This window comes from Lytechinus variegatus, chromosome 4 (genome assembly GCF_018143015.1).
Source record: "Lytechinus variegatus isolate NC3 chromosome 4, Lvar_3.0, whole genome shotgun sequence".
NCBI lineage: Eukaryota > Metazoa > Echinodermata > Echinoidea > Temnopleuroida > Toxopneustidae > Lytechinus > Lytechinus variegatus.
The window spans coordinates 45,439,858-45,465,036 of NC_054743.1; the positions used below are offsets into that span (position 1 = coordinate 45,439,858).

At 37.0% G+C, this 25,179-nt stretch overlaps 1 protein-coding gene across 1 annotated transcript; it reads right to left on the reverse strand.

Annotated features, from left to right (window-relative positions):
* Positions 1-2: 2 nt before the first annotated feature.
* Positions 3-23,406, reverse strand: LOC121413020 (the record flags this gene model as incomplete). The annotated part of the gene is made up of 4 exons (XM_041605785.1): positions 23,392-23,406; positions 8,825-8,989; positions 1,769-1,918; positions 3-197 (listed from the first exon to the last, which is right to left on the reverse strand). Coding segments are annotated over exons 1-4 (525 nt in total), but the record flags the coding sequence as incomplete, so codon positions are not given.
* Positions 23,407-25,179: the final 1,773 nt, after the last annotated feature.

Below are 25,179 nucleotides of genomic sequence, written 5' to 3' on the forward strand. Positions count from 1 at the left end.
GTTTCAATGGTAAGTTCTGTCGCTGCTGGTAGACATGGTAGATGGATCTTCTTAATTACGTCACATCCGATCTTGACCCGTACCTGTATGGTGAAACTCTTCACATTGTCAAACATCGAACCACAATCCTGCCATTCTTTTAGTGTCCAATCGGTAACGGTCAGATCAGTCACAGTTGAGCTCGTGTTGCATTGATCCTACGATAGATGCAAAATAAATAAATAAATAATAAAAAAATAACAAGAGAAAAATCATGCCAGTAGAAACATGATATTCATTAACTACCACCCCATCAGCTGACAATTATCAAAATAGAACAGGAGAGAAACATTATAACAAGCTAAAGAAAAAAAATATCACAAGAAAAATATATTTCAATGATACATTTTCTTTACTAAGATTGTATTTGTTATCATGTTAATCATTATTTCAAGAAACACCAAGGTTGATTCTGTATTCCCGTTCCTGCATCCCTCCATGTTATTTTTATGATAAATTCACATTAATCAACATGTTCTTGCATACACATACTTCATTTTATGAATATAAACAGAAGATCAGTAATTGCATAACAAAATGAAATGAAACAACATTTAGAGTCGAATCTGTAGTTTAATCTAAACTGGATGTAACATTAGAAAGTCATGCACTAAAAGTTCACATATGTTTTTCCCACAAAACATTTCTATGCATGGCATAGCGATAAACAAACGGGATAGTCGATTTTTAACTCGCGAGGCTATTTTGTATATTTTGGTCGAATTATGCAATATTTCATTTTCACAGTACAGTAACACTTCATTAAATCAAAATAGTTCACAATAATGGAAATTCACCTTGATCAGGAAGAAATCAAACATTATTCAACAATCAACATTGTAATGAGAGAAAAAAATATATATATCATGCAAAATCAAATAATGTAAGGGATTGCTTCATCAGTTTCCTCAAATACATGCCAATCATACATAAATATCTTTGTAAAATTGATTGATTTGGGGGAAAACGGTAAGGAAAGAAGCTTGTTTTGTTTTCATTTTGTATGCATTGCAACTATTCGAAGAGCAGTAAAATGGAATGGCGTCCTTGGGTAAATATATCTATATTATTATTGTTATTATAATTATTATCATTATAATAATCATTATTATGTGCAAAACGGGCTAGACATTCGTGGCTGAAGAAGATAAAGGCATTTCTACTTCACTCCCTAGTACATATATCAGTGCAATCAAATTCAGTGGAGGAATGAACCAAATACTTTAAGGGAGCGGGCATGGCACGAGAGGCAAAATCCCCCCCCCCCTCAAAAAAAATGCGAGAAAGAAGACAACCATTTCTTTCTTTTTTGCCCTTATTTTAATTTTTTTATATAAAAAAAATGATTTGGCTGTATCATTTTATCTGTAGGCCTGATGTTCACTTTCTACTATAACCGCACTTCAAAACGATTTTGACGTACATCTTTGCTCTGTTTTCAGACGGACATGCCCCTGTGCCAAAACTGTAGTTTGACTATCAAAAGGTGAAATAATGATATTCTTAAACGACCAACTACACAGTCAACCAAAATCAGGATTTAAACAAAGAATTGAAAAACCTCAAATCGTAATATATGTATACAAAAAAAAATGATTTTCAATAGGACCGCAACATTACCACACCTTTTAAAGTTGGTGTTAGCACAGAAAAAAGGGGAAAAACAAATCTATGATTTGATTTCAAGTACTGCTACATCTACATGTAAGTACCTCCTTCTAGATATTACCTTTGCAGTCAAGGCCATCGATGATGATGAAGAGTAGATGTCATCATGATGCTGTTTCATCTTACAACATGTACAAAGGAACTGAGCGAGGTGACGTAATGCAGACGGACGTTCACTGAGATCAGCATAGAGATCAAGAGTGTCTATTTGCTATAACAGTAATATCAAATGAAAGTTAAAATCACTTGTAACTATGAGCATTGTAATTACCTATCTTTGATTGTATTCACGCAATAATACACAGATCTGATATTTGATTAATCATGGTAAAAGAATTAGTATTATTTACATAATTGTTCAGGGTATATGTTTAACATTGCATTTTCAGGTTACCGGAAAAATTATTTTACATATTTTTCCATTCCGTTTTCAGGAACATGATACTCTAACAATGTTAAATATATGTACACTGAAAATAATCATCATAGAATATTCAAAGTACAATATCAGAATGAATAGAAATAAAGAAAGAGGAACGAATAACTCCAGCCATGGGTGGAAATCTCCGCATACATTCGTAATTCCGAAGCTTCATAATTCCGAAGGTTCGGTTATTCCGAAGGTTCGTATTTCCGAAGGTTCGTAATTCCGAAGGTTCGTTAATCCGAAAACGAAATAAGGTTTGTAATTCCGAAGGGTCGTCAATCCGAAAACAAAATAAGTTTCGTAATTCCGAAGGTTCGTTAATCCGAAAACGAAATAAGGTTTGTAATTCCGAAGGTTCGTCAATCCGAAAACAAAATAAGGTTCGTAATTCCGAAGGTTCGTTAATCCGAAAACGAAATAAGGTTCGTAATTCCGAAGGTTCGTTAATCCGAAAACAAAATGAGGTTCGTAATTCCGAAGGTTCGTCAATCCGAAAACGAAATAAGGTTCGTTAATCCGAAAACGAAATAAGGTTCGTTAATCCGAAAATTAAATAAGGTTCGTATTTCCGAAAATGAAAAATTATTCATTTTGGTAACAAAAACGGTGTTGTCATTACAAGATTACACGATATTATGCAATGACGATCGATGATACATGCATGTGTTGTGGCCAAAAGCATGTATTTCATTAAGAATAGGCGCCCTGATCAAGCATAGGCTAATGTCGATTTTATCTGAGCAATTGCTGCCTAAGCAAATGGTTTAAAGATGCAGGGGGTCAAGTGTGTTGGTCGCATGCGAGTAACCTCTAGATAATAGGATTTGTATTGGAGGGGATGCCATTTTTAATAACAGCTTCTGCTGGTAATAAAAATAATACTATAATAATGATCCTTGTGAGACGTTGAAAGCGCGAATCGCAAGCTCAAACGAGTAGACATTTCATGTAACAAGACGTGAACTTAAACATTCTGAGCAGTTTTTTTAATCGTGAGAAAGATGTGTATCTTTCTAAAGAATTAACTCGAGGGCGAGCTGTAATTTGTTTATATACTGACCTGGGCCCCGTTGCATAAAACTTTTTACCTAATAGAATATATATCTCACGAACTAAATAATGAGAGCGCGAACCACAAGCTTAAAATTTGTGATATTCCACCTGAAAACTGGACATTTTATATTTTTTGTAACCAGAAATAGAATGAGTTCCTCAATAAACAATACTTGATGCGAGCGAGAAACGTGAGCGAAAATTTTCCGATTTTCCAACCTGAAAACTGGACATTCTAAGCATTCTTTTAAAAAAAATAGCTGGGAGAACAGTTTTCAGAACTGAAGTGGCTTCCCTGGGTAAATAATATCTATATCATTATTATCATTCTAGGCCTACATGAAATTTCCAAAAGTTTGAGCTCGTGATTCGCTCGCAACATCTCACAAGGATGCCCTTTTAACAGTAATTGACCAAAAAGGCGAATTTTACATCTTCAGATTTGATTTCTTCCCCCCAAACCGCTTGCTCGCTACGCTCGCAGAAATGAAACGTAAATATATAATTTATCAATCAGTGATCACTTAATTTTTTTGCTCAATTCAATTACTACAAAACACACAACCTCTTTACACAGATGATAATCTCATGGTGAAAATATACTTTTGCACCAAATTGCCCCTATTGGCCCCTTTTTTTGGCTTTGCCCCCCTCCCTAGGAAAATATATTCCGCCGACACTGTTTAAAACACGCATCGTCTTCATGGCTAACTGCAAAAAGTTCTTTAAATGTCCCCTTTAGATCAGGTCAGAGCTTATATATTTAAAATTTCTGTTTGCGATCTTGCTCGCAGTTATTATCTAAATTTAGTTACATAGGCATCTCGTTTTGAAGATCACAAACATATTGCCCATCATATAAAAAAAATATATAGCTCGCGCTCACATTATTTATAAAGGGTTTATTATGTTCAGTAGCGGACCGTGACCCGGAGGAGACAAAGCATTGGGGGAGGGCACTGCATTGTTTGTGAACAATGCCGTGCCCCCCCCATGCTTTGTCTCCTCGGAGTCACGGTCCGCCACTGATTATGTTATTACATATTTACTTTATTTTATAAGTATAAAGCTAATTATTGACTGTTAGGACTACCCTTTCAAAGAAACAATCAAAAATCAACTTTAAGCTGCCGATCGAGGAAAATGTGGCTGAAAAAAATATTGCCCCCCCCCCATTTGACGAAAATTGGATCCGCCGGGAGGGAGGCAGGGGGCACTTGTACCCCAAAAATGAAATAAAAAACAGGAAAATGAATATTTTCCAAAATGGGAAAGTTCCTTTTTCAAAAATAAATATACCGTTTTTCGTGTTTTTCGAAATAAAATACTCTTTTTAAAGTATACAAGTTAAGTTTTCAGGCTGGAATATTGCAAATTTTCAGCTTGCGCTTCGCACTCTCATTCGATTGGTGAAATATGCATCCTAAAGAAGTCACTAAATGCTTTCTTTAACAGGTTCCTTTTCTGGTCAGTAAGTTTAAGCTGCGTTTTGCGCTCGTGTTAATTTTTTAGTTAGATGCACATCTATTTAATGACAGCAGAAATCTGCTCGGATTTTTAAAAACTTATTTTCATTTTTTATTGAAATACCCTAAAGTTTTAGCTTGTGATTCACGCTCGCAACACCTCGCCATTATGCCATTTTATGAATAATTGACCCCCCAAAATGTTTTACAACTTCACCTTTAAATCATTACACTCTCTCCCGAAAAATAAAGCCTAAATAGGCCTATACGTTTTGCCATAAGAAATCACTTCAAAAAAGGTTTTTCTCTACTTAATCACTATCAAACACACAATGACTTCAAGCAGATGATAATCTTAAGGGGAAAATATCACCAAAGTGTCCATTTTGACGTATGAGTTTCATTTTTTGGCTTTACCCCCCAAACGAAAATTCGTTCGGCCGCCCTTGCCTTCCCATCCTCATAACAATTGAACGGCAACAGTGTCCCCCGCCCCCCTCCCCTTGCCTCTGCCCCTGCTTTCCCGGTTTTCATTTTTCGGATTAACGAACCTTATTTTGTTTTCGGATTAACGAACCTTACTTCGTTTTCGGATTAACGAACCTTATTTCGTTTTCGGATTAACGAACCTTATTTCGTTTTCGGATTAACGAACCTTATTTCGTTTTCGGATTAACGAACCTTCGGAAAAACGAACCTTATTTCGTTTTCAGATCAATGAACCTTCGGAACAACGAACCTTATTTCGTTTTCGGATTAACGAACCTTCGGAACAACGAACCTTATTTCGTTTTCGGATTATCGAACCTTCGGAACAACGAACCTTATTTCGTTTTCGGATTATCGAACCTTCGGAATAACGAACCGTCGGAATAACGCCACAAATGTTCGGATTAACGAACCCTTTTTCGTTTTCGGATTAACGAACATCGAGGTATAGGCAATTTACGTGTTTCGGAATTACGAACCTTCGGAATTACGAAGCTTCGGACTTACGAAGTTTAACCGGAAATCTCTCCCCAAAAGTAGGGGGACCAGGGGCTTATCCACGACTTTCCAAGGGGGGGGGGGACATTTCACCCGGGAAATTTAACCCAAAAAAATTATCACCCCAAATGTAAGGTTACTTCGTACAAAATAAATTTGAAAAGCAAAAATGAAGTTATCACTTTCAGTCGGGGGGGGGGGGGGGGGGAGCAGGAGCACACTTTGGAACAGAAACGATTAATGATCAATACTTCTTTACTGTTAATGCGTGGATTCATCTTTAAGTGCAGTGAGTTTTTTTATTTGCCCCTTTTTCATGATTTTGCATTCTCAAAATGCAAAATTTCTCCAGCGCTCAATCTAATCTTACAAGATTTTGGCCATGACAAATCCGTTAGCTTATTAAAAACGTTATAAGCCTGCATGATAAGACTGGTTATAATACCTTTGTGAATTTTATGCTAGTTGCTACAAATGTCTTATGAATATGTTGATAACTTTGAGCATAAACCAATCAAAACATTCTTTGAATACACCGACGTGATGGGAGGGGGTCATACTATCTTGGCGTCTTTGTGGAAGCGGGGATAATTTGTACAAAGATACAGGTATACTCTCTTCTTCAGGTTAACAGTACGATGAGTTACTGACCAAATCAATGCAAATATTAAAGCAAACACAGCTAGGGAAGTTAGGACAGCAATACTTACCACACACTTTACAATTTCACCTATTTGTAGGAGACACTTAATAATTCCATAACAATCTAATAAATATTTCAAATATGAATGTTGCATCACCTCCCAATACAATCTTTAAGATAATTCAAATTTTTTTCCTTTCTGCAATATTCTTCTTTTAATTTTCACCATTGTGATATTTATTCGTTCTTGGATGTTTATATTGTGGCTGTAATGACCAATAATCATTTCATTCATTATCACCCTTAGTCCCATAATAATGATTCTCCTTTTCATTCTCATGTCACCTCTGACCAGTGAGGAAATGAGTTTTCATTACACAAAATATTGACTGTCATACTTATTTAGTCTTCATATGTTTTCCCCTTTCTTCTGTAGTTTAATTTATTGATAATTTACCTTTATCATCCTCTGTAATATTCACAACATTTTAAATGACTAAAACAACTTTCCAAGGCTCGCCCACTACGTTCCCTCGCTGGATTTCTCCCATAATTACACACCACTTGGAATACGGTTTTTGGTCATCATTCTATTCTCCAACTATTTAAAATTTGCTCGCTCGCACTTTGATATTCATATAGTTATATACTAACACCTTCACTACAATATAGCCATTGAACAAAGTCATGATAGGCATGTAACTGAAAGATAGAAGTATGTAATGTACACAAAGTATATAAACACGTATACATTGCCCGTGATGTGCTAAATCGGACACACCACTTGAAAAGGGTTTTGGGAATCATTTACAACTACTGAAAATTTGATCAATCGTTTCGCTCGCTCGCATATTGATATTAATTGTAAATCATTACATTATAGCCATGATAGCCATGAAGACATCGTTATATGAAAATGGTAGTATTATGTACATATGTATCCTTATACATAACCCTTGGTGTGGGATGTCACTAAAATTTATATTTTTTTATCATCCCCCACTACTTGGACCTCATTTACGCGAGTGAAGAATCAATTTCATAAATAAAACAGAAAAAGAAAATAATTCTAAACATTTAAAACAGATTTAAATATCAAGCACAATTTAGAAGCTACGTTAATTCATTGAGCGACTTTGGCCACATAAAGTATTTCATGGAGGCATTATTGATAAATCAGTTTTTTGCAGATTCAAAGAAATAACAAGTGGAATGCCTCTGGCCGTCTCACCTGCATCACGCGGTTCAATATAGCAGCAGTGCTGACTTTGATTACTACTCTAACTCGCACAAGATGTTCAGTGATACATGGTTACTCTTATGTAAAACTTTTTATGAACAAGACCAATAAACTTACAGAGATATGATGGTTATTCAACAAAAAACCCCAACATGGCCAAAGTTCATTGACCTTACATGACCTTTAACCTTGATCATGTGACCTGAAACTTGAACAGGATGTTTAGTGACACTTGATTACTCCTATGTACAAGTTTCATGAATCAGATCCATAAACTTTCAAAGTTATGATGGTAATTCAACAGATACACCCAATTCGGCCAAAGTTCATTGACCTTTGACCTTGGTCATGTGACCTGAAACGCGCACAGGATGTTCAGTGATACTTGATTACTCTAATGTCCATTTTTAATGTACTAGACCAATAAACTTTCAAAGTTATGACGGTAATTCAACAGATACCCCTTATTCAGCCAAAGTTCATTGACCCTAAATGACCCTTGACCTTAATCATGAGACCTAAAACTTGCACAAAATTTTAAGTGATGCTTGATTACTATTATGTCCAAGTTTCATAAATCAGTTCCATAAAATTTCAAAGTATGATGGGAATTCAACATATACCCCCAATTCGGCCAAAGTTCATTGACCCTAAATGACCTTTGACCTTGGTTATGTGACGTGAAACTCATGCAGGATGTTCAGTGATACTTGGTTAACCTTATGTTCAAGTTTCATGAACTAGGTCCATATATTTTCTAAGTTATGATGACATTTCAAAAACTTAACCTCAGGTTAAGATTTCGATGTTGAATCCTCCAACATGGTATAAGTTCATTGGCCCTAAATGACCTTTGACCTTGGTCATGTGACATGAAACTCTTATAGGATGTTTAGTAATACTTGATCAACCTTTTGGCAAAGTTTTATTAACTAGGTCTATATACTTTTTAAGTTATGACGTCATTTCAAAAACTTAACCTCAGGTTAAGATTTGATGTTGACGCCGCCGCCGCCGTCGGAAAAGCGGCGCCTATAGTCTCACTTTGCTTCGCAGGTGAGACAAAAATGAAAAGAGAAACAATTATGGAATGATTCCTGAATTTTCTTTGGTAAGGACCTGTTGACTATTGACTATTAAATGACAATTGATTTTAATAACAATTCAAGAAAAGATTAATTGCAAAGTGAAACTGGCAATTTTAGTTTGTATGAGGCATCGCATCATCAAGAGACAATTTTAAGAGCATTATGGTTTCATTGCTGACTATTTACATATAATGACCTCTTACTATATATTACCTTTGTAGTTGTTGCCATCGATGATGCTGTTGAGTAGAAGTCATCATGATACTGACCGTAGAGTGTGAGCTTCTCTAGATGATTCATCTTACAGATGAACTGAGCGAGATCACGCGATGCAAACGGACGTTCACTGAGATCCTCATTGAGAAAAAGAGTCTCAATCTGATAAGATAGTAACATGAAAATGAATTCAAAATTACTTTACAATCCTACACTTCAGTGTGTATTGAAATCATATTAACCTTATAAATCATTAATTTGAACAGCACAATAAGACACTAAGTTGTATGACAGTATTCATGGTAAAACAGCTATGGAATATACAAACAAGTGGAATGCCTCTGGCCGTCTCACCTGCATCACGCGGTTCAAGATAGCAGCAGTGCTGACTTTGAAAACTACTCTAACTCGCACAAGATGTTCAGTGATACATGGTTACTCTTATGTCCTCTTTTTATGAACTAGACCAATAAACTTACAGAGATATGATGGTTATTCAACAAAAAACCCCAACATGGCCAAAGTTCATTGACCTTACATGACCTTTGACCTTGATCATGTGACCTGAAACTGGAATAGGATGTTCAGTGATACTTGATTACTCTTATGTACAAGTTTCATGAATCAGATCCATAAACTTTCAAAGTTATGATGGTAATTCAACAGATACACCCAATTCGGCTAAAGTTCATTGACCTTTGACCTTGGACATGTGACCTGAAACACGCACAGGATGTTCAGTGATACTTGATTACTCTAATGTCCAAGTTTAATGAACTAGACCAATAAACTTTCAAAGTTATGATGGTAATTCAACAGATACCCCCGATTCGGCCAAAGTTCATTGACCCTAAATGACCTTTGACCTTAATCATGAGACCTGAAACTTGCACAAAATAATCAGTGATGCTTGATTACTATTATGTCCAAGTTTCATGAATCAGATCCATAAACTTTCAAAGTTATGATGGGAATTCAACAGATATCCCCAATTCGGCCAAAGTTCATTGACCCTAAATGACCTTTGACCTTGATCATGTGACCTGAAACTTGCACAAAATGTTCAGTGATGCTTGATTACTATTATGTCCAAGTTTCATGAATATGATCCATAAACTTTCAAAGCTATGATGGGAATTCAACAGATATCCCCAATTCGGCCAAAGTTCATTGACCCTAAATGACCTTTGACCTTGGTCATGTGACGTGAAACTCATGCAGGATGTTCAGTGATACTTGATTAACCTTATGTCCAAGTTTCATGAACTAGGTCCATATATTTTCTAAGTTATGATGACATTTCAAAAACTTAACCTCAGGTTAAGATTTCGATGTTGATTCCTCCAACATGGTCTAAGATCATTGACCCTAAATGACCTTTGACCTTGGTCATGTGACATGAAACTCTAATAGGATAATCAGTAATACTTGATTAACCTTATGGCCAAGTTTTATTAACTAGGTCCATATACTTTCTAAGTTATGATGTCATTTCAAAAACTTAACCTCAGGTTAAGATTTGATGTTGACGCCGCCGCCGCCGTCGTCGCCGCCGTCGGAAAAGCGGCGCCTATAGTCTCACTTTGCTTCGCAGGTGAGACAAAAACGACAAAATCAACAAAAATGAAAAAAAATAGATTCCTTTATGCGTGTTTCCTACAACATCATACCCCTCATTTGGGAAATTATCATCCCGTTTATTAACTGAAAATAGAAGTAGAAATAAAAAAAAATTGTTAAAAGCTGTTGCACACGGCTCATTTCGCATTGCAGCATCATGCAATTGCTGTGTACAAAAAGCAAACCGTCCCCAGAGTTAAAAAAGAAACTTTTAAAATATCTTTTGCCATGTTTATATCTTTTGACAGATATTTCTCACTATTGAATTTAAAACAATAGAGAATTGCAAATTGCAAGCGGTTTATCATACAAAATATAATCAATATGCTTTTATGTCTTAACCGTTACATAAAATGTTCATATTGCATTATAATAAATAAGAAAATGAAACATTTAGTATCCCATAATTAGTAACCATCTGGAATAAAATTATTGGAAATGGTTTTTTGATTGATTTGAGTAGGTATGGGTGTCAACATTTACCAAAAAAAAAGTTAGGAAGAATACGGGTTGGGGAAAGTGCTTTTTTTCAAGGTCAAAGGTCAATGACCTTTTTAAATATACTGTATCATGGTATCTCCCAGATAAAATATTACAGGTTGGTGATCATGGTGTCAAAATGCAGATTCTTACAAGAAGATCAAATAAAATCAAATCAAGTACGTACAATGCTCATTCACTGATGAAATTCAAGGTCAAAGCCTTTCAAAGGTCAGTGACCCTTTTTTACATTATATACCATATACGATATAATGGTATCTCTGAGATGAAAAGGCACAGGTTGGTGATCTTGGTGTCAAAATGCAGAGGTTCTTACAGGAAGATCAAATAAAATGAAATTAAGTCCCCAGAATGCACATTAAACAAAAAAAAATTAAAGGTCAAAGCCTTTCAAAGGTCATTGACCTTTTTAAAATTATATACCATATACGGTATAATGGTATATCTGAGAGATACCATGTGATACTTGATTACTCTTACGTCCAAGATTTATGAACTAGACCAACATATGAATCAGATCCCAAAACCTTTAAAGTTTTGATTGTAATTCAACAGATACCCCCAAATCGGCCAAAGTTCATTGACCCTAAATGACCTTTGACCTTGGTTATGTGACATGAAACTCACGCAGGATATTTAGTGATACATGATTGACCTTATGTCCAAGTTTAATGAACTAGGTCGATATATTTTCTAAGTTTTGATGACATTTCAAAAACTTAACCTCAGGTTCAGATTTTGATGTTGATTCCCCCAACATGGTTTGAGTTCATTGACCCTAAATGACCTTTGACCTTAGTCATGTGACATGAAACTCTGATAGGAATTTAAGTAATACCTGATTAACCCTATGGCCAAGTTTTATGAACTAGGTCCATATACTTTTTAAGTTAGGATGTCATTTCAAAAACTTAACCTCAGGTTAAGATTTGATGTTGACGCCGCCGCCGTCGGAAAAGCGGCGCCTATAGTCTCACTCTGCTATGCAGGTGAGACAAAAACATTCATCAAAAACAAACAATCATCATTCTTCAGATGATTCATCTTACAGATGAACTGAGGGAAATCACGTGATGCAGACGGACGTTCACTGAGATCCTCTTTGAGAACAAGAGTCTCAATCTGATAAAATAGTAACATGAAAATTAATTCAAAATTTGTTTAACAAATTTTTGGCGTTACTCCTATTTGTTAGAGATTAATATGCTCGATCTGTAATGAAAATCATAAGATCAGTATGCTCGATCTGTATGAAAATCGAAAATCATAAGCCAGAAAAAATTGGAACCAGTGGCGTAGCTAGGATTTTTTTCCCGGGGGGGGGGGTCCTTGCTTTTTCAGGGGGGGGGGTTGCACCGGCCATTTTCCGGTGTGTGACTATGTGTCCACAAGGACACATAGATCCGGATCCGACTTTCGCCAATAGGGGACCAGGCCAGAAATATATATATATATATATAAATATATATATCAGTCACTTCTTAGTTTTATTCTTATAAAACAACATAAACATAAAATAATCTCATAAGCCTTATAAAAAGTGTGAGCGCGAAGCGCGAGCGAATTTTTTTTTACTTTAATGCATTTTTCCTGAAAATTTAATTTTCTGGGCAATGTTATGTGTGATCCTGAACAAGATTCGTATGTACCCGCAAGCGCGAACAGAAATCTTAATCAACTGTTCTAGCGAAAAGGAACCTGCTAAGGACTGCTTACAGTTCAATAATGCGAGCGCGAAGTGCGAGCAAATTTTTTTTTGACATTCCGACCTAAAAAAGGTAATTCTAAGCACTTTTTGTATTAATTAATGGGATAGGTATGTAACTAAACAATTGATGCGAGCGCGAAGCGCAAGAGGAAGAAAATTGAGATTTTAGACCTAAAAGCGGGAAACTCTATTAATATTTTGTAAGTCATAAATAGGATATAGTCAATTGGGTATCATTAATAATGCGATCGTGAAGCGTGAGCAGACAATTATTGATATTCTGATGTAAAACTGGATATATAAAGAACATGCAGGCTATCGCGCATGTTTTATATTTAGACCTAAAATCTGGGCTTTCTGAACACATTTGTTTAATGGAACATTATGGAATACACGTAGACAATATAAACTTGGCAAATCAAACAATGTGACCACGCAGCGTGAGCTTAAAATGCTGATATGTAGACCATAAAACGGACATTTTACAGAGCACCTTAATTTGTAAATGAAAAAAAATAATGAAAGCTCGATGTCCGAGTTAAAATATGTTTTGCATATTGACTTCAAAACTTGCTCCACATCAGCCTATTGAGCAAAATATGAATCCCTTGAACAGGCAATTATGGCGCGAAGTGCCAGCAAAAATTCTATATAGTAACATGAAAATATTTTTTTAATTGCAAGTCTTCCCCTCACATTATTCCATTCACTCGTCTTCCTCCTCTTCTTTTTTGTTCTGTCTTTTTTTCTTCTTTTCTTTTTTCTTTCTTCTTTCTCCCTTTTTTTCTTTTCTTTTTGTTTTGCTCTGCCAATTTTTTCTGGGGGGGCACACCAAATCTCAGGGGGCACGTGCCCCCCCGGCCCCCCCCCGTAGCTACGCCACTGATTCGAACCTGCCATCTACTGCTTTCCGGGCAGCGACTCAACCACCAGGCTATTCTGGTTCACGGCTAAGCTACGATGAACTGGAATTCAAATACCCTCGGTCCTCTTCTTTCTGACTCATTACTATTCAAATGCCGTCCGCCGTGGACAATAGATAGTAAATTAGGAGGCTTTTATAGGAGGAAATTATAATTTGTTTAACAAATTTTCGGCATTACTCCTATTTGTTTAAGATCAGTATGCTCGATCTGTAATGAAAAACATAATACCGAGGGTATTTGAATTCCAGGGGGGCACTATTTTCTTCTTGTCTTGTTCGGTCACGACCAACATAGCAGCAAGGAAAAACCGTCCTTTTGGATATATTCTGGAACTTGATTAATTTTGGAATATATGATTTTTGGACAACTATAGTCGAGGTATGTGAAAGATTTTAGAAATATTATCGAAGATTAACTCGTCAGTAACATTTATAACTTTTGCTCATTTGTACTTTGAATATGGCGGCTAGAGACGCCGTACGTGACACGTATTCTGAGAAAACTGATTACGTCACAGCACAGGAACGGACAGTGGCGTACCGTGGGTCACGGCATTGGGGGGGGGGGCACCAGCAAAAATTTCGGGTCACTTAGGGAGCGCGCGAAGTGCGCTCAGTTGTCATGTATTCTGACCTAATAGAGATATCTTAACGACATGCAGTGCCATTAAACGGATATGTATCTCACTTATTAAATAATGCGAGCGCGAAGCGCGAGATGAAAATTTTTGATATTGAGGGCTAAAAATGGACATCATAAGCAAATTGTTTTGTAATCATGATACTTAACTGTCTCGCTAAACAAACAATGCGAGAGCGAAGCGCGAGCTAAAATCTGTGTATATACTGACCCTAAACCAGGAAATATTAAGGATTATATTTTAGAATCCATTAATAGTATAAATATCTCACCATATTCATCTAATGCTAGCGCCATCCTTTGCTGATTTTGTTAGAATTACATGTAAATACAGCCATGAAGTACCTTTTGTAGTCATGTAATCATGATTATCATACGCATCTTATCAATCAAATACTGCAAGCGCAAAAATGCGAGCTGAAAATTTAGGAAATATAGACCTGAAGAGGGGCATTCTAAGGGTTGTTTGTAGGAATTCTCTAAGACCCTACGTATTTGACTAACCAAATGATGCGAGCGCGAAGCGCTAGCTGAAATTTTTTTATATATTGACCCCAAACATGGATATTTTAAGGACTATAGTTAGGAATTCATTAAGTCAGAGTATATATCTCACCATAGTCATCTAATGCGAGTGCCAAGCGCTTGCTGAGTTTGTTAGAATTACATTTAAACACATGGAGCACTTTTTGAGGTCATTGTAATCATGATTATCATACGCATCTCACTAATGAAATACTGCGAGCGCGAAGCGCGAGCTGAAAATCTAGGAAATTTAGACACGAGGAGGAGCATTCTAATGATTCTTAGTAGGAATTCACTAAGAACCCACGTATTTCACTAACCAAATGATGCGAGCGCGAAGCACGAGCTAATTTTTTTTTATATTCAGATCAGAAAAATTGACATTTTAAGGACTGATTTTAGGAGTTCATGAAGAGCAGAAATCTCACCAATCCACTAATACCACCGTTAGCACGGAAGGAAATGTTTTATTTTAAGACCTTAAAATAGGGCAACAGCTTTCAGTAGTCATGAAAAAGAATATATCACTACTTAAAACAATAATAACTCTAATTGGGAGGAAATATATTATTTTGTTGTATATTGATTTGAAAACGGGAGGCTTTAGAACAGCAGGTTTATATATCTCGTTAAACAGTCTATGCGAGCACCAGGAACAATGAAGACACAATTAAGCAAATGTTTCTTAAAGTTATGAAAAAATGCTTCTTGTGTTATAAGTGCGTCCCAGAATAAACGAAACCGAGATTTAGCGATCATTTATCATAACTTAGTCATAATAATAATAGACAAATAACCTACCAATTTAAAGCTTAGAATCTTCTCTTTCATCTGATATTACTTAGGTTATTTCTTATTTACGCATGAGTGAAAAAACAATTTGAAGAAAGGATACCAAAAACTCATTTGGCGGGGGTATCTGGGTTTCAAAAGAAAACCACATTTCCGAAATTTTCAATATCTGCTCTTTAATTTGGTACCTGAATTACAGAAAATGGTCAAGAAATAAAAAAAGTTCTGGTCATTTGAAATAAGGCTTGTATTTCCATAATTTCATGAGATAAACGTGTTTTTACCGGTTTCCCACAGAAGCTTTCGCATGGTGAACAAAAGATCTAATGCTTGGCTGATCGTCAACAAAACAGAGTGTCGAGTGAATTTGAAAGCCAGCCTGGAGAACCTCTTCTTTTTATGAAATTATTGAAATTCAAGCCTTATTTTAAATGACCGGAACTTTGTTATTTTTTGACCATTTTCTGTAATTTAGGTATCAAATTAAAGAAGAGATATTGAACTCTTCAAAATTGTGGTTTTCTTTTTGAAACCCATATAACTCCCGCTAAATGAGTTTTTGATATCCTTTCTTCAAATTGTATTTGCTCACTCATGTGTGAATGAGAAATAATTTAAGTAATATCAGATGAAAGAGATTCTAAGCTTTAAATTGGTAGGTCATTTGTCTATTTTATTTATGATTAAGTTATGATAAATGATCGCTAAATCTCGGTTTCGTTTTTTCTGGGACGCACTGTATAACATAACACTATAATAAACAACAATTTCTTCTTTTCCCCACTACGTTTTTTTTCCTTTTCCCTCTTTTTCTCCTTTTCCCCGTTTTTTTGGCCAGCCGATTGGGGAGGGGGGGGGGGCGCAAGTGCCCCCCATGCCCCCCCCGTAGTTACGCCACTGGGAACGGAGCAGATCGTCATGCAAGCCTGTCTTCATAAGGCATCGCGACAACCCACAAGAAAATGATAAAAACTTTGGTAATGAACTTATGTACAAAGCACTCTCGCGAGTAGTTTCGAGAAACGAAATCACAGGAATTCAGAAAATCGGAGAATTGTGGCGAATTTACCTGTTAGGTCAAAACTCTCGAATCAATCTCATTACCAATGGTCTGAACTTGAATAATGCAATTGTGGCTGTATTTGACACTAACCCTTTCGTTAGCCAAGGTGAAGATACACTTCGCCTTCTCGGGAAAGACGTACCGCTATCAGCAAGTGGTACCTTAATAACAGATGAACTAGAGAAAGTGTAGTGCAAAGTTGTAGGAAAAGTCTCGCTACAGCGACTACGAATTCATGGCAGACTGACGGACTGTTTGACAGGAGATCGTGTAGTCTACATCGAGAAACCTACACACTCCTTACCTAGACACATCATGTTTGGCCTCTTAAGAGGAAGAGTGTATCACTCTGGACAAGATTCGATCAATGCCTCAACAGTGACCTGCTCGAACTGTCTCGAAGCCGGACATCACCGATCCCATTGTACCAAGGATGTGACCTGCAAACAATGCAACAAATCAGGTCACATTGCTCGTGAATGCAGGGAGGATTTTCCTCCACTCCAGAGCACCAGTGGGTTACACTTCGTAATTCCGAAGCTTCGTAATTCCGAAGGTTCTTCATTCCGAAGGTTCGTAATTCCGAAACACGTAAATTGCCTATACCTCGATGTTCGTTAATCCGAAAACGAAAAAGGGTTCGTTAATCCGAACATTTGTGGCGTAATTCCGACGATTCGTTATTCCGAAGGTTCGATAATCCGAAAACGAAATAAGGTTCGTTGTTCCGAAGGTTCGTTAATCCGAAAACGAAAAAAGGTTCGTTGTTCCGAAGGTTCGTTGATCCGAAAACGAAATAAGGTTCGTTTTTCCGAAGGTTCGTTAATCCGAAAACGAAATAAGGTTCGTTTTTCCGAAGGTTCGTTAATCCGAAAACTAAATAAGGTTCGTTAATCCGAAAACAAAATAAGGTTCGTTAATCCGAAAACAAAATAAGGTTCGTTAATCCGAAAAATGAAAACCGGGAAAGCAGAGGCAAGGGGAGGGGGGCGGGGGACACTTTTGCCGTTCAATTATTATGAGGATGGGAAGGCAAGGGCGGCCGAACGAATTTTCGTTGGGGGTAAAGCCAAAAAATGAAACTCATACGTCAAAATGGGCACTTTGGTGATATTTTCACCTTAAGATTATCATCTGCTTGAAGTCATTGTGTGTTTGATTTAAGTAGAGAAAAACTTTTTTGAAGTGACTTCTTATTATGGCAAAATGTATATTTAGGCTTTATTTTTCGGGAGAGAGTATAATGAGCGAGCGGCTTGGTAAAACAAATTCAAGTTGTATAACGTTTTTTTTGGTCAATTATTCTTTAAATGGCATTATTGCGAGGTGTTGCGAGCGTGAATCACAAGCTAAAACTTAAGGTTATTTCAATAAAAAATGAAAATTAGTTTTTAAAAATCCGAGCAGATTTCTGCTGTCATTAAAAAGATGTGCATCTAACTAAAGAATTAACACGAGCGCAAAACGCGAGCTTAAACATACTGACCAGAAAAGGAACCTGTTAAAGAAAGCATTTAGTGACCTTTTTAGGATGCATATTTCACCAATCGAATGAGAGTGCGAAGCGCAAGCTGAAAATTTTCAATATTCCAGCCTGAAAACTTAATTTAACTTGTATATTTAAAAAGAGTATTTTATTTCGAAAAAAACATGAAAAACGGCATATTTATTTTTGAAAAAGGAACTTTCCCATTTTGGAAAATATTAATTCCCCTGTTTTTTATTTCATTTTTGATGCCTCCTGCCTCCCTCCCGGCGGATCCAACTTTCGTCAAATAGAGGGGGGGGGTGGGTGTTGCACCCACAAATGTAATAACGCCCACAAATGTAATAACGCCCACAAATGTAATAACACTTTACCCACAAATGTAATAACGCCCACAAATGTAATAACACTTTACCCACAAATGTAATAATTTTTGATCGCCCACAAATGTAATAATGACTTTACCCACAAATGTAATAATGACTTTACCCACAAATGTAATAAATTTGAAGGGATTTTTGGCGAATCCGTTCTAAACTGAAATCCTATAGTAAAGCGTTCATATAGCACAAAAGTGCAGTCTTTTTTAAGACCGGGTTAATAAAACATCAAAGTACAAGTCCAAAGTCTTTCTTCCAGACCCGGTTGTTTCAAAAATTTTAATATAAAATATAAAGTCTTTTTTTCCAGACCCGGTTGTTTAAAAAAATTGTGATATAAGTCCAGTCTTTTTTCCAGACCCGGTTGTTTCAAAAATTATAATATAAATCCAAAGTCTTTTTTCCAGACCCGGTTGTTTCAAGAATTTTAATAAGTCCAAAGTCTTTTTCCTGACCCAGTTATTTCAAAATTTATAATATAAGTTCAAACTAAGATACGATAATAATATTCCTGTGGAAAAAATGGGAATCGAGCTTAGTCTTTTCTCCATACCCAGTTAATTAAAAACTGGTAGAATTAATGTTTTTGTTGTTGTTTCAACTTATACGGTGTATATTGTGAATATATGCACTAAGAGTAAATTGAGAATCAAGCGTAGTCTTTTCTCCAGACCCGGTTACCTGTTATTTAAACACTATGAATAACAGTTTAAAAACAGTATAAAGACCCCATAATCTTATTAATTCTGGATATATAGCGTAGTCTTTCAGCCCGACCATTTTTTTCTTTAAAGAACGCTAATAGTAAGAATTAGAAAAAAAATCAAAGTTTAAGACCAAACAAACCTTCAACCTAAGAACCTGTTTTAAAAGAGCTTTAGAGTGTTGTCTTTATTCCAGACCTAAAACAGTCAGGAAAAAAAATCTTGTAACATAAGACCTTATATTCTTATTCTCGTGGAATAACATGAGTTTTAAAACATACTCTTTCCTCCAGACCCGGCTATTAAAAAAAAAGTAACTGAAAAACTTCGAATCTAAGACCAAATTTCCAAAGTTTCACCCAGTAAAAATATGTCTTTTTTTAAATAATACTACTACCCCTACAAAACATTGTAATAACGCGTGGTTAAAGCAGACATCCTTTCTCCAGACTTGGTTACTATTTGAAAAATAAAATAGTTTTTACAAATATTCTAAAACGAATACCCAATAATCTAATTACTGTGGAACAACATGAAGACCGATTGTCGAAGATCGACTTTCCTCCAGAAACAATCATTTCAGGAATAAAAAAATCAATAAAACTCAACCCCCAACAACGAATCTAAGAACCAACAATCCTCCAAATTAAGACCATGCATGTAGAAAAGCACACGTTTAGAGCGTTGTCTTTATTCCAGACCCGGTGATTTAAAAATGATTTAAACAATCCTAAAAACAAAAGACTCATATTCTTATTCTTGTGGAATAACACGAGTATTATGCTTAGTCTTTCGTCTGGACCCGGTTATTTAAAAGATAAAAAAATATTGAAAAAAAAATGACAGCTGAGACCAATCTTCAAAATTAAACCCACTTAAAATGCTTGGGATTAGAGTGTTGTCTTTACCCCTCACCGACGTATATTATAACTATAACTAACGACCGGGTCTGAAAAAAGACTTTGGACTTGCATTATAATTTTTGAATTAACCGGGTCTGGAAAAAAGACTTTGGACGTATATTATAATTTTGAAACAACCGGGTCTGGTAAAAAGACTTTGGACGTATATTATAATTTTGAAAAACCGGGTCTGGAAAAAGACTTGGACTTGTACTGTAATATTTCATTAACCGGGTCTGGAAAAAAGACTTTGAACTTTTGTGCTATATGAACGCATTACTATAGGATATTAGTTTAGAACGAATTCGCCAAAAATCACTTCAAATTTATTACATTTTTAGGTAAAGTCATTACTACATTTGTGGGTAAAGTGCATTATTACATTTGTGGGTAAAGTGTTATTACATTTGTGGGCGTTATTACATTTGTGGGTAAAGTGTTACTACATTTGTGGGCGATCAAAAATTATTACATTTGTGGGTAAAGTGTTATTACATTTGTGGGCGTTATTACATTTGTGGGTAAAGTGTTATTACATTTGTGGGCGTTATTACATTTGTGGGCGATTATTACATTTGTGGGTGTAACAGGGGGCAATTTTTTTTTAGCCATATTTTCCTTGATCAGCAGTTTAAAGTTGATTTTTGTTTGTTTCTTTGAAAGGGTAGTCCTAACAGTCAATAATTAGCTTTATCCTTATAAAATCAAGTAAATATGTAATAAGATGATAAACCCTTTTTAAATAATGCGAGCGCGAGCTATACATTTTTGTTAATATGATGGGTAATATGTTTGTGATCTTCAAAGCGAGATGCCTATGTAACTAAATTTAGACAATAACTGCTAGTAAGAAGCGCGAACAGAATTTTTAAATATATAAGCTCTGACCTGATCTAAAGGGGACATTTTAAGAAATTTTTGCAGTTAGCCATGAAGACGATGCGTGTTTTAACCAATGGCGGCGGAACGTATTTTTTTTTGGGGGGGGCAAAGCAAAAAAGGGGGCCAATAGGGGCAATTTGGTGCAAACGGATATTTTCACCATTAGATTATCATCTGTGTAAAGAGGTTGTGTGTTTTGTAGTAACTAAATTGAGCACAATTTTTAAGTGATCACTAAAGTTATATATTTACGTTTCATTTCTGCGAGCGTAGAGAGCAAGCGGTTTGGGGGAAAAAGTCAAATCTGAAGTTGTAAAATTCACCTTTTTGGTCAATTACTGTTAAAAGGGCATCTTTGTGAGATGTTGCGAGCGAATCACGTGCTCAAACTTTTGGAAATTTCATGTGGGCCTAGAATGATATTGATATAGATATTATTTACCCAGGGAAGCCACTTCAGTTCTGAAAACTATTCTCCCAGCTATTATTATTTTTTTACAAGAATGCTTAGAATTTCCAGTTTTCAGGTTGGAAAATCAGAAAAATTTGGCTCACGTTTCTCGCTCGCATCAAGTATTAAGGAACTTATTCTATTCCTGGTTAGAAAAAAGAAGTATAAAATGTCCACTTTTCAGGTTGGAATATCACAAATTTTAAGCTTGCGGTTCGCGCTCTCATTATTTAGTTCGTGAGATATATATTCTATTCATGAGTCACTAAATGCAGTCCTTAAAAGATTACTTTCTGAAGCCTGTTGCATAAAACTTTTTACCTGAGAAAACTCTGGTAAAAAATGAAAACTAAGGTTAGTCTGATTTCCGCCATTGACTTTAGCACAGGGCAAAAACTCCTGTAAAAACAACCTGAGTTTTCTCAGGTAAGAAGTTTCATGCAACGGGCCCCAGGTCAGTATATAAACAAATTACAGCTCGCCCTCGCATTAATTCTTTAGAAAGATACACATCTTTCTGACGATTACAAAAAATGCTCCGAATGCTCACTTCACGTCTTGTTACATGAAATGTCTACTAGTTTGAGCTTGCGATTCGCTTTCAACATCTCACAAGGATCATTATTAGTATTATTTTCATTTTTATTACCAGCAGAAGCTGTTATTAAAAATGACATCCCCTCCAATACAAATCCTATTATCTAGAGGTTGCTCGCACGCTTCCAACACACTTGATCCCCTGCATCTTTAATTAAACCATTTGCTTATAGGCAGCAATTGCTCAGATAAAATCGAAATTAGCCTATGCTTGATCAGGGCGCCTATATTCTTAATGAAATACATGCTTTGGCCCCAACACACGCATGTATCATCGATCGTTATTACTATCATTGCATAATATCGTGTAATCTTGTAATGACAACATCGTTTTTGTTACCAAAATGAATTATTTTCATTTTCGGAAATACGTACCTTATTTAATTTTCGGATTAACGAACCTTATTTCGTTTTCGGATTAACGAACCTTCGGAATTACGAACCTTATTTTGTTTTCGGATTAACGAACCTTCGGAATTACGAACCTTATTTCGTTTTCGGATTAACGAACCTTCGGAATTACGAACCTTATTTCGTTTTCGGATTGACGAACCTTCGGAATTACGAACCTTCGGAATTACGTACCTTCGGAAATACGAACCTTCGGAATAACCGAACCTTCGGAATTACGAAGCTTCGGAATTACGAATGCATGCGGCACCAGTGATGCCCCTCTACCCCGACACCAGGGGAACGTTTCATGAAAGGACTTGTCGGACGTTTTATCCGACAAGTCCCATTTTCTCCGACAGTTACTGTAGTAACAATGCCTCTCAACCAATCAGAATCAAGGAAAGATGTCAGATCTGACAACTTGTCGGACAAAAATGTTGATGAAACGGTCCCCAGAGGCACGATGAGAAGCCAAACGAGACCCGTCAATACAGCGACGCGACGCGACTAAAGCCCGGCTCACACCTTTGCGTTTTTAGTTTGCGTTCAGCTGCGTATTGCCCGAACGCAGATAAACGCAACACAACGCGATTAAACGAGCTAATACGAGGTCAATACGCAGACCAACGTAGAGGCATTGCGTTCTAGCTCGCTTGTTTGAATTTTTTTCAAACTTCCGCAACTGAACGCAAGAGAAAAATCCATACAAGCAAAGACGAGTGGCAACCAGCTGATGCGAGCAAGGACGAGCAACAGCGAGCAGCTTAACGCAGGCCAACGCAGCGCTACTTTGAGCTGCGTTTCACTGCCTAAAGCTGCGTTACCGGCTCGATTTACCTCGACTTACCTCGCTTTAGCTCGCATCAACGCGTATCTCGTTGCGCTATACCTCGCACGCTGTTCGCAACAACAAGGACCGTTACGGATGTAGCTCGGTGCACTGCGTTCGTCTTGGATCTTAACTGCGAGTCTAGCTCGTCTTTCGCTCGTTTTACCTCGTTCCTGCTCATTTTAGCTCGTTCCTGCTCGCTTTGGCTAACCAGCACTGCGGATATCTGCCTTTGACAGAGAACCCTCACTCATGAATTATTATTCAGTTAGTTCGTAGGCCAGGAGAGAAAGATGCCGAAAATTAGAAAATCCATGACAAAGGCTTCAGCAACCCGAGGCCTGTCCCCCATTCCTGCTCCGGAGTCACCAGGAGTGGCAATAGCTGACTCATTCAAATCTTTGACTCCTGCCAGGGAACAGAACCAGCAGGGCTGTTGTAGTAGGCCTTGATGTAATTCCTTTGGGCCTGAGCTGCCTGGGTGATCGGGCGACCTCTAGTTGGTTGTCTTATGTCAGCCAGTGTTTGCTCTCCTCTCCATGAACCGGGCACTAGGTTGTGCTCGGCATCCTCCATGTCAAGGGTTGGATTTTGAATGGATGGGTATCGAGATCTCATCAGGTTGTGGAGGCATACACATGCTTGAACGATTAATCTGACAGTCGCAGGGGTTTTGCGGAGAGTGGAAAGCAGGCACTGGAATCGATTGGCGAGAATTCCGAAAGCATTCTCGACCACTCTCCTAGCCCGAGAGAGCCTGTAGTTAAAAACTCTCTCTTCTCTAGCCATAGCTGTTCTAGCATGTGGCTTCATCAGCCATGTTCTCAACGGGAATGCCTCGTCTGCCACGATGTAGTAAGGGGTGTTCTCGTCGTCATTTGGCAGGGGCTCTGGAGGGGGTACTCCAAGGGTGTCCGATTCTAGGCGTTGCCTTAGTTCGCAAGAGTTAAAAAGCTGCGCATCTGACGTAGATCCCTCAGCTCCCACATCGATCCACAGGAACCTGTACTGGGCAGGGGCGTCGATCCATTTTTCAGATTGGGGGGGAGGGCAAAATCATGAATCAATTTTCCAAAGGCGCTCGATCACACAAACACACACATATGCATATATATGTGTACATATACACACAAACACACACACACATATATATACATATATATCTCACCAGCAGATTAATGCGAGCGCGAAGCGCGAGCTGAAAATTTTGATATTTCGATCTGAAAAAAAAAATTAAATTTAATGGACGTTTTTTAATAAAGAACAAGAAATATGTATCAGGTCCACAGCACGCTGTGTTGTAAATGAAACCTTCAATTGTTCCTCATTTGAATTTTTGGATCTAACCGTCCATCTTACCCCATCATCTCCTGTTAAACTGTGTTGCATTTACCGCCCACCCCAATCCTCCCGGCACAGTTTTTCGAGTGGTGATTTTCTTGAAGAGTTTCTCACTCTTCTGGAAAATGCTGCTGTGGATTCTCATCCTCCTATTCTTCTTAGTGACTTTAATATTCACGTGGATGATTCTTCAGACAATTTTGCTAGATCTTTTCTTAATGGAGTGGAAGCCCTTGGATTCAAACAACACATCAACGGGCCTACACACAAGGCTGGTCATACACTCGACCTTGTCCTTAGTAGAAATTCCGAAGATATTATCTCCCAGCATAGCATTTTACCATCTCTGCCATCTGATCACTCTGCTATTTTATGTACTATTAATCTCAAAGGGCCCCAAAACCCCAAGAAGAAAGTGACTTTCAGGAAACTTTCTTACATTGACCCTACATCTTTTAGTCTGGATGTTAAAGATGTCTTAGATTCCTCTCAATTTCCCTCTTGCCCATCTGAGGCAGCTTCTCTGTCTAACGACTGTCTTGGTAAACTGATGGACAAGCATGCCCCTCTGCAGACTGTGACTGTTACAGTTAGACCAAAGGCTCCCTGGTTC